This window comes from Pelmatolapia mariae, linkage group LG9 (assembly GCF_036321145.2).
Source record: "Pelmatolapia mariae isolate MD_Pm_ZW linkage group LG9, Pm_UMD_F_2, whole genome shotgun sequence".
Taxonomy (NCBI): domain Eukaryota; kingdom Metazoa; phylum Chordata; class Actinopteri; order Cichliformes; family Cichlidae; genus Pelmatolapia; species Pelmatolapia mariae.
Genome location: NC_086235.1, coordinates 5,549,538 through 5,560,301, shown reverse-complemented (window position 1 = coordinate 5,560,301; position 10,764 = coordinate 5,549,538). Strand labels below are relative to the sequence as shown.

The 10,764-nt window shown below is 40.9% G+C and overlaps 1 protein-coding gene across 1 annotated transcript in view; it reads right to left on the bottom strand.

Annotated features, from left to right (window-relative positions):
- Positions 1-9,988: 9,988 nt before the first annotated feature.
- Positions 9,989-10,764, bottom strand: part of LOC134634989 (LIM zinc-binding domain-containing Nebulette) — a 47,090-nt gene continuing 46,314 nt past the window's right edge. Inside the window, exon 4 of the mRNA XM_063484509.1 lies at positions 9,989-10,117. Within this exon, the coding sequence (XP_063340579.1) occupies positions 10,004-10,117 (114 nt within the window). The 3' untranslated portion in view covers positions 9,989-10,003. The remainder of the gene's footprint in view (positions 10,118-10,764) is intronic.

The following is a 10,764-nucleotide window of genomic DNA, read 5'->3' as shown; positions in this document are numbered from 1 at the left end:
TTACCGTGGACTCCTCTTCATTTTCCTCCACTGTCACCACCTTTTTTGTCTCTTCAACCAACAGTGGAGCAGCTGAAGCCTCCTCATTCTCCACCTCGGCCAGCTCTGAGGGAAAAAAAGAGTTCATGTTGAACTCCAGAAGAAATAAACTTGAAATTATATTTATTTTTAAACACACAACAAAGGGACAAAAGGTACAAAAGAAACACAAACATGATACCAAAGGTGGGGAATAACACTAAGTGACACACAAGAGAGACTGACACTAAAACCAAGTAGAAATAATAAATTCAAACTCACACTGAATAAAAACCAAGTATTCAGACAGTGAAAGTCTAAAACATCAGAGTAAGTCAAACATCTCAACAACTCCATCGTCTTCTTCTTTTGGCTGCTCCCTTTAGGAGCCACCACAGTGATCTGTCCACCACCCTCTGCACGTCTTCCAACAGTACATCCATCAGTCTCCTCCTTCTGAGGTCCTCCTCTTTCACTCCTGCCTGGCAGCTCCATCCAAACATGCTTTGCTCAGTATGTCCACCATCCTTCCTCTGCACATGTCCAAACATCTCAGCTTTGTCCTTGGACGTTGTCTCCAAACCGTTCGACCTGAGTTGTCCATCTGACATTTCTACTCGTCTCTGATCTTGTCCATTCTGGTTACTTAACATCTTCAGCTCAGCCTCCTGCCTTTTTATTAATGCCACTGTCTCCAAACCACACATCACCTTGTAAACCTTCCCTTTTACTCTTGCTGCGATCCTTCTGTCACAAAACACGCTGATACTCATCTCAACTCATCTCCAACCGCTCAGCCCTGCCTGCACTCTGTTCTTCAATACCTCAGCTCCATGCCTCCCTTTCATTTCCACACATATTCTGTCTTGCTTCTACTGACTTTCATTCCTTTTATTTCCAGTGTATATCTCCACTTCTCTAGGCTTTCATCCACCTGCTCCCTCAGGAACCAAGACTTAAATAATAAGTCAAAAAATAAACCTTGACATCACTAAAATCACCCTCAAAACAAAAAGAATCCAAAACTAATAATAATCCAAAAACTTCAAGCACTGCGACGACGATAACAACCAAACAGAAATTTAAGCTCAAACACAACACAAAACCCTGAAACCACGACAACTTCTGTGTAACATAAAACTGTAATAACAGTAATAGTTACCACTGGGACAGAAATAAATAATAACTCTGCTGAAAAACACTAGATATAACTCAGCAGTCAATGGAGCCTGTACCCAAAGATTAGAAAGTAAGTAAAGCAAAAGTATTTAATCGGATTTTATTCATCATGTAGATGACAGGCAGAGAGTTCACACAAGAAGTTTATTTAAATAAAAGATAATTTAATAAACAAAAACTAGCCAAAATACAACCATCACAACTGGTCTGATTCCAGGTGGAGTGGAAGAAACACACCGAGCAGTTCATATGGGTTTGCTTTTATAGCCAGTAAGACACATCAGAGCTGTGCTGGGTCAGTCTTCCCAGCTGATAACAGCCGGCCAGCAAAGACGAGCCTGCTCAGAGGCTGATCGCAGCCTCCTGTCACAGTCCTCCATGTTACAGTCGCCCTTGATCTGGTGCTAACAGCTTCCTCAAAGTCATCCTCACCCTGTGATCAAGGTCGTCTTTTGTGCTCACTGGACAACAGGTTGAATTTTGGCTTTTCAGAATAAGATTACAGTCACAGTTACATTACATTATAAGTCATCTCCTAATGCTGCAGGTTACTGTGTGCTGTTACTTTCATTTTGACACCAAAGATCTCCAACTTTACGTCCTCAGACCTTCACCTCACATTCGGCTCGCTCGTTTTTCTCTCACCTTCAACCTGTGGCTGATTTTCCATGTTGTGCTCTTGGCTTCCTCTGCGTATGTTGGTCTTTCAGGTTTTACTCACTGCCTCTTATTAACCTTCTCCGATGTAGTGATCACTCAGTTTTGTCACTTTTTTCCTAGGACTTCACTCCTCCACTCCAGGTCCTTTAAACTTTCTTTGCTGTCAAACTTTGAGCTTCTTCGACACTCAGTTTCTGTAATGTCGTGTTCGCCTCTCGTTTCTCTATATATTCAGTAAAACCTGTGAGCGTCTGCACTGCCTCGTCTAGTCTCCTGCGATGGCTGAATGTCTTCTCTGACTCATGTTGATCGAGTGCCTCTTATCATTTTTAGCTTCTACATTTAGCCCACTACTCAGAATCTTATCACCACCATGCCCCTCATCTCAGCCACGGTGCCAGCTCTGGGTACAGTGTGTGCTGCCCAGAAACAAAGACAGGGGCACCGGAGCTGTGTGACTGTGTGACTGTGGTCTGTGTGTGTTCAGGGATGAAGGTGTCGTATGCTGGAAGGAATTCACCACTTACAAACAGACAAATATTAATCAGATGCCTTGGTCCCGGCATTAACTGATTAATATGAGCATAGCGTTGACATATTGATTTTAAAATTTCTATATATGTTAAAGTTATTATTATTATTACCATTTATGTTTAATGTTTTATTGAAGAGTGTAAGTCCAAGTTCATTGCTTCATTTAGCTTAGCCTTTGGTGCCCTGAGATAAAGATCCAACGGCGTTGCTGCTGAAAAGATCAAACATCCTCAACATCTCATCTCCAGCTGAGGTTTTTTATTTTTCTGCTGAGCAGATGTGCAGCTTTCTGTCTGCAAACAAAAAATAAACCCATGCAGGGTCAGGAAAGACCAAAAAGATCTGAGAGTAGCTACACCATCAGTTTATAAATCGCTTGATTATTTATGACATTCAAGTCATACATGAAAAAAATCAATATAAATCCACGATAGTGAAAATATAATAATGTTATATATCACTGATTCCCAAAGCGTGGACTGCGGCTAACACCAAACTCTGCTGGAACATTTAAATAAGACCCACGTGGCCACAGAAGTGAACAGCTGGACAACAAGAAGTCATTTATGATAAATTACCACCAGAAGGGAGAGCCCAGGTGTTCCCGCCTCACCTGGTATTTAATGTCAAACAACTTAATGTCTTTAAATATTCAGATCTGGTGCTTCAGTAGACCTTTGACCTGTCCAGGGTGTATCCGTCTACACCTGTTAAACAGGCTTTGGCTCACTGCAATGCTAAACTGCTGGAAAGTAATTAAGAAATTAGGCTCATAGATTAATATATTTGGAAATAAAGAAAATTAATTAAAGGTATGAAATTAAAAAAAAAACAAAGCATATTATTCTCAATTTTCTGCCATATTTTTGATCAACTCCATCAAGCAGCTGTTCAGAATGAATCAGTGAAAATATAAAAAAAAAAATAGTTTATTTTTGGTGTTTAGGTGATGTTCAGAGTTGTGATTAAAGTTCTGGATGGTCCACAGAAGATTTCTGGGTCGTCACAGGATTAAGTTTGGTGTTGACTGTTATATATTATATTTACATTTGAAGTTTTAATGCTGGAACTCTTTTCAAAATAAAACAATCACTTACACCCTAAAACATATTACTGAACTATTATCTGATATTACACACTGATGAATTTAAATATCTGTTTATGTTTTTTTTGTACTCAAAGCGTACACAGGTGCAGAATTAAACCGTGCAACAACCATTTCCTTCAAATATTCCAGCATCGTTTGGTATGAATGATTTTCCAATATGAAGCCGCAGACTGCAGGTGATCTGGCTCTGGGATATGGGTGTCAGATGGTTGTCCATGTAAACAGGACGTCGACCTTATAAAGACCGACCGCAGCAGATCCGACCGCGTAGGCGCCGAGTGACCATCTGCTACCAGACTGCACAAAGACTAATCACAGCTCAACACAACAACAAAGGGTTCATTTATCACCATTAACACCAAATCATCCACATATAACAGCAAACTGACTCTGAATTAAGAAAATACGCATATCAAGCAAAAAAGAATAAAATGTGGATAAATGATTCTTATTGTAGATAATGCTATTGTTGTTGATTATATGAAAAAAATAAGCTTCAATAATCAACTGTTTTGGGCACTTTGGAAATGTACATTGTCCTGGTTAGACAACAAATCTTACAAACTGTGAGCTGACATATTAAAAAAAGTTAATTAATTAAAAAAGATTTTTCCAGTACCTGTTACATCCCAAACTAGTAAAAACATCTCTGGACTGGAATGTGCACGGCTCAAAACTGGAAGGCTCCACAACGAGCAAAACCCAGCTCAGCCTGTAAACTATATGACAGGTGACTGTAGCCACAAACACCTCACCCACTGCTTGTGCTCGCTGCTTTCTGAGGCTTTTACAGCGGTTAGTGTAAACTGGCTGCTGCATGTTAGGATTTTTGTAAAAGGACCGTGACCCGACACACTTCCCCTTGCTTTATTGTTTTAATGACTTTGCACATAAACACTGTTTCCCGGGTTCGGCACAAGCGTCCACCAGCTTTCCAGCTGTCTCGCACTCTGTTGTCTCTGGTCTCCGACCTCACTATAAACAGGGGGAACCCTCATTAGTTAGATCATGTCCACCTGTCCCTCTAACCTCCCTGGGACTGGCCCTTGAGCTCACTGCACCACCCCTCCCCTGCAGCTGTGCCAGGGACCACACCTCCACCACGATTTTAAAGACAAAAGTGACCAAATTTACACGAGAAGGTGAGGAAATAAGCTTTCTGCTAACATGAGCAAGCCTGGTTAGGAAGCCAAAGACACACATATCTGCTAATTGATGCCACCATTGATTATCATCCACTTATTAAGAGATTTGCTCTAAGTCATACAATTGATTTCCATATATAAATGCATTAAAAACAGTAAGACAAAGACAGCTGAGAAGCCGGTGCAATACAAAATTGGCAGAGGTGAGGGCAAAAACACACTGGGAGCTGTCAGTCAGTGCAGTTGCATCCCTAATTTTAAACTCATAACAGTCTCCAAATCATTGAGCTGTAACAGAATTCACGCACCTTACTGTAGTTATGATGTTGGAAAGTATCAACAGAAACCAAAATCTTTTTTGAAGCAGGCTGCAAACAAGTTTATTTCTGCTGCAAAGTTGAAGATTTTAACATAAAATGTCTATGAGGACTCGCTGATGAAGCCAGCCTCTTGTGGCCACTAGAGGTACTGCAGCACTTCAGCTTCTGTTTTCAGCTTTGGAGGTTTCCATTTACACAAAAAACAATTTGTTATTTATTTATTTTGCCCAATCACATTAAAAAAAATTATATTTTAAGTTTTTATTGTGTTCACTGTGAAGAAAATACAACTGCAAAACTTTACTATTGGATTTCGTTAGAAATCAGGGTCAGTTCCACGGACGTGTTTGTTCCAAGAACAGCATTTTACTCCCACAGTAAAATGCTGTTCTTTAATTGTAAATGTAAAAAAAAGAAATATATACAAATGCATCAGTTACCATGACAACTGAATAATGTTGGCAAGAAGATGCACTGCTGACTTCTGTTACAGACCAGCATGCTTTTATAACTGGTGATACCATCGTCTTGGGGCACTTTCTCATTAATACTCATAATATTTATCCTTCTACTTGATATTCCTGTGCTTACCAGCACTCACAGAGATCCAAACCCATCAGGGGTCAAACAGTAAATCAGGTCTTTAAACACATCAGTGGTTCAGTGGCCTGAGAAACAGCTGAGTCCTGGCTGGCTTTGGGCCTGCAGCCATCACAGCCTCACCCAGAATCACAGCAAACACGACTCTCTGGGAAAGAGCTGCTTTGCTCTCTTCTTGAAGCTAAATTGGGAGTTTTTATAGGTGGTAAAAAAAAAAGAAAGAAAAGAAAGCCTCCTCACTGACCAGGAGCTCCCTCTCTCTCTCTTTGTGTCTTTCCTCAGATCTTGTTAATGAATTCTGAAACACAAAGCTGTTCCTGGGAGAAGTCCCTGTGATCTCGTCCTGATGCGAACCAGCACTGCTGCCAGCCACAGCTCAGCAGAAATAACACATTTCTCTTCAGGTTTTCAACAGTTTATTTTTTAATGGAATACTGTACTTCACTACAGATAAACTCAAATCCTGCTGCTGTTACTGACAGCAGAAACTATGCCATACCAGCACTTTGAAGCTGAAGCGCGTCTCGTCTGCAACTTTTTGCAGATGATTTTTTTCCTTCTAATGAGCCTGCACTGTGATGTGTGGATCACATCGCTCTTTCTTAATTTAAACAAACAGAAAACCAGCTGTGTTATTTCTGGATGCTCTGACCTCGACTCTTTAAGGATCTGCTGTTTGCAAAGAACCTGGGAGTGATCGCTGACAACACTTTCAGTGTTTAAAAGATGACTTTCGTGCACATTAAGGCACCGATGGAGGGGAAGCTCTCATTCAGCATGCCTTGATTTCGTCCCAGCTCTCCCATTGTACTATTGTAATGGTCTTCATTCAGGTGCCAGTCTGCTGTTGCTCAGTTTTTTTGAAGCTGCACCGAACTCTGCTGGGACACACAAGCAAGGTCAGATGTCACCCTGGTGGCGTCTGACAGTTTCCAATGATTTCAGACTTTATAGGTGTTTTTTTGTTCCCACTACACTACAGAGATCTGCTGAGCTGATACACCACAGAGGTGAAACTGCACAGCAGTTTTTCCTAAATGTTGGGATGGACGTCACAATTAATAAACATTTTTAAATCCTTTAAAAAACTATTTTCATTCTTTGGCTTTTAAACCAAACTGAGTTCTGATTTTGACATTTAGAGTTTTTAACACACTTATAAAATAAACTGACTCATCTTAACACCACTGCACCTGCTTTACAGCACGGTTTTAGAGCTTAAACTGAGCAATAGTCAGGCTTTTTCTATCCTTCTGTATAAATAGCTGCAGATTATTAATATTACCTGTTATGTTGAACATAATAACGGCATGGAGGACAGCAGGGTCGAGGTTAATCTGTTCGTTACATCACTTCCACTCTCCCACGTATGTCAGTGCAGAGTACTGTCACACTCACTACTTTAGTCTAATCATCTTCTTTTACCCAGTCAGCCTCCGCTCTGTGCGCACTAAATCTCACTTCCTTCATTTCAGACTCTCATTCATGCGACCCCCCTCCTCCCCATCTCCGCCTCACTTGAGTCACTAAGGGCTCCATCCAAGCCTCCATCTTTATCACCACCAGCATTGGCCCTGTTGTCAGTCATTATTTCACCGCTATATGAAATGCAGCATATTTACTTTAATAAAATCAGGAAAGCAAGTCATCAAGTCAAACCTGATGGTTTCTTACATGTTAAAGTCACTTATTAATTTAACACAGGTCTCAGACTGAAAATGAGGTGAAACCTGAAGCCAAGGGGTGACAGTCGGGGCTGAAGAAGTGAACCCTGAGTGGAACATGCTGGATGTGGGAGGTGTGAAGACCTGTGTGACAAACTTATTGGAGCTTCTCTAAAAATGGCCAGGTGGTGATTAGAGGCTGTCAGCTGGTGGCAGGGTGTTGGAGGGGTGTGATGAAGCAAGTGATACGCAGCAGGTCCAACTCACCACTTTTAGATGTGATGATTTCCTGCTAACGCGCTGGTGCCCGATCCCACAGGGGGGAGCTGTACTTAAGCTACAGGGTGGACCAAAGGCAGGGTCATAAAGTTATAGCTCGTCAGAACTGCAGGAGTGACAGGATCTCCATCAGGGAATGAATGAATTCCAAAACAGACGCTCGCGCCGCCTTCAATGACAATTACTCTTCGTTAGGTGACAGCAGTATCAGAGCGGGTAATAAAAACTGAGGGAAGCTGAGAAAGAATTTCAAACCTCAGCCATACGATAGACATAAGAAAGTTCTCATTTTAATCACCACAGCTACATCATTAACATCATCTGGATTCCTACAGCATAGCAATGAGACTCAAGGACAGATGACAAACTACGACACCCATCAGCGTGTACGAATGGTTAGCATGAAACATTTTTCCTAATAAAACACGAGCTGCTGATCATATTCGACTCAAATCAAATGGAAGTGCTTCTCTCTGTCTTCGTCCACCTCCTCTTCCTCACACTTATCCCCCTCATCTTTCTTTCGCCAAGTCAACCTTGAAAAGAGCTGAGTAATAAAATAAAAAGTGTGGGCTGTTAAAGGTCACACCAATTGAGCGAGAGACCAATGTGTGTGTCCTAATTAAAGCAGAGCAAGTGAGGAGGGAGAGTTTGTGCTAACGGAGCGGAATAACGCGATCACTCGGTCAGGTAAACAGAGGCAGAGCCGAAGATCGCAGGCTGGAAATAAAAAACCCAGAATAATATAATTCTGCACAAATGTCAGTTTTTACTAAATGCTGTTTAACCTCTTAACACCTAGCAGGTCACTGGCAGCCTGCATAGAGTAAATTTGGGTCTATCCATAAGCTATAAATGCAAATGGTTCTATATGTTACATTTCAAATGATTGTTTTTTGTTTTTAGTGAGAGGTTTTCCATTCGGGTGTTTCAAACAGAGCAAATCTGCACAAAACGATGGACCCAAAAGACAGAATCAGACTCCACAAAGGATTCAGTAATTCCGTAATCCCACAACCTCAGATTTCCAGGATAAAACATGGAAAAAATACAATGGAGTTCCAATAAATCGACCATACAAACCATCCAAGATCTAATAATATATAAACCAAAATCACAAAGGTCAGCTCTGCAAATAGAAAGTAGAGAGTAATCCCTTTTCCACATGTTCCCAATTCCTGGTTTGCTCCACTTACATGAAACCAAACTCCACACTGACTTTTCCCAGTGATCTACAAAAGCAGAACAAGTGCACTTCACTACCCCACTAACGACAAAACTCAAGAAAATCTCTAGAAAAACATGAAGGCAAACAGTCACCAATCTTCAGAGAATATATATAATTGATATGCTAACATATATTTGAACTGATAAAGAGAGATGTCAAGTCAGAGCACATGTTTTTATACTTTATTACGTGTGTCACAGTGTAACTATTATAAGCTTATATTTTAATTGTTTGAATGGTTTTGAATATTTTGAATCGGTGGAGGAGATCCAGCAGGATTGGCAAAAGTAAACTTTAGCAAAGATGCAGCAGTGCACGATGATTTTTGCTTTTTAGGGGCAGAACTGCATGATCCTAACTTCATGACCAATTTTTAAAATTTCTCTAAGACTGCTGGTTTTACATGTTTTATAAATGCAGAAATACAAAAGTAAAACAATCAGACTGGTGTAAAAAAACAAGAGAGAGAGAAAACGACTACAAGAAGGAGAACAAACAGACCTCAGCATCATCCACTGAGCGTCGTCTGGTCATCAGGACACATCTGTAGAGCAGCTGTGTGCACAAACACACACACACTCTCACACACACCACAAAAAGAAAACAATCACAAACAATAAAGTTCATTAAATTTTGATTTTAAATGACTGAACATCCCAACAGTAGTAACTTCTGCATTACTGACAAACTACTTTCTGGACTGCAGGTCTGAAATCATTCATTTAGTGTAAAACACAATAGTTTTTAATCTTTATTGGTAATAAATTCAAACTTCATTCAATTTATTCTTCAACATTCAAACATCCACAAACTTCTAGCAGTAACTCTGTCTTCCCTGTTTTCTAGCTTGTCTGATTACTCGTGTGTTATTACTCAGTCATTTAGATTGTTCTCCTCTTTATCTACACTCTGTGGACCTGCAGTGGTGCACTCTGGCCTTTCACGCTCCCCTTTGCCTCTGTTCTCTCCCAGAAACCTTTCTTCTTCTTCTTCTGTTGCCTTTCAGAAACATTCATAATGTAACCTACTTTGCCTACATTCAGTAAATAGGAAGTCGTGCTCACTTACACTAATGGTTGTAGAAGATGCTCCTCTTCAAACAGCTGACGTCAAAACGCTGCGGGGCTTGATGATGTAGACATTTTGTGTGTTTGTGTGTGTGCGTGTAAGAGACTGTGCTCACCGACCAGAGTGCATCCTCACACATACACACACACACTCTCATATACAGAGCGACAAACAGTAGCTTAGTGTGTATCAGTGTTTGTTCATACGTTGCTGATCTGCTCCTGAGTCCTTCTGAGTCTTTGCATCTCCGGAGTGTCGGACACGATGCTGAACCCTCGACCTTTGCTCTCCTCAAAGTCCTTCTTATACTTCACCTGCAGGAGAAGCAGAGGGAACGAGACACTTCATATCAAAGGGACAGTCATCATATGAAAGCGTCTCTCAGCAATGTGGCAGTTTGAGTGACAGGACTCTATCTATATTTGATGTGCTGCAATATTTAGCTCGTCCACGTCTGTCACACTGTTGCACAAAGACAAACACCAGCTCGGCATCTCCAGTCGAGTACTTCCACGCTTACACTTGCTATTTTCAGTGCACAAGTGTGTTCACACTGACAAGTGCGGCTACATGACGAGCACAGCAAGTACGCAGGTGGTGCACAAATAACGGTCAAAAGGATGAACATGAAACACTGGAGCTACACTTCTCAGGATCAATCGCTGACATACCGAAGAAACACAGAAACCACTAAACTATTTTCAGCCAGCAGGAGGATTACATTAGTTTAGACTTCAGTTTTATTTGGTCAGACACCCGACAAGTTGGAAATGTCTGCAAAAAACAGCAGCTATTCTGTGGGACAAGTTATCCCCACTTAGCTTTAAAATGTTACTTCTGTGTTTTACATTGAAAAACAAAACATGAAAAATATCTTAAGTTTGTGCTTTAAGGCTTTATTTAGTTATACAAGAGAGGAGAGGTGGGAGAAAGACTTGCAGTAAACTGCCTGGGCGCAGAT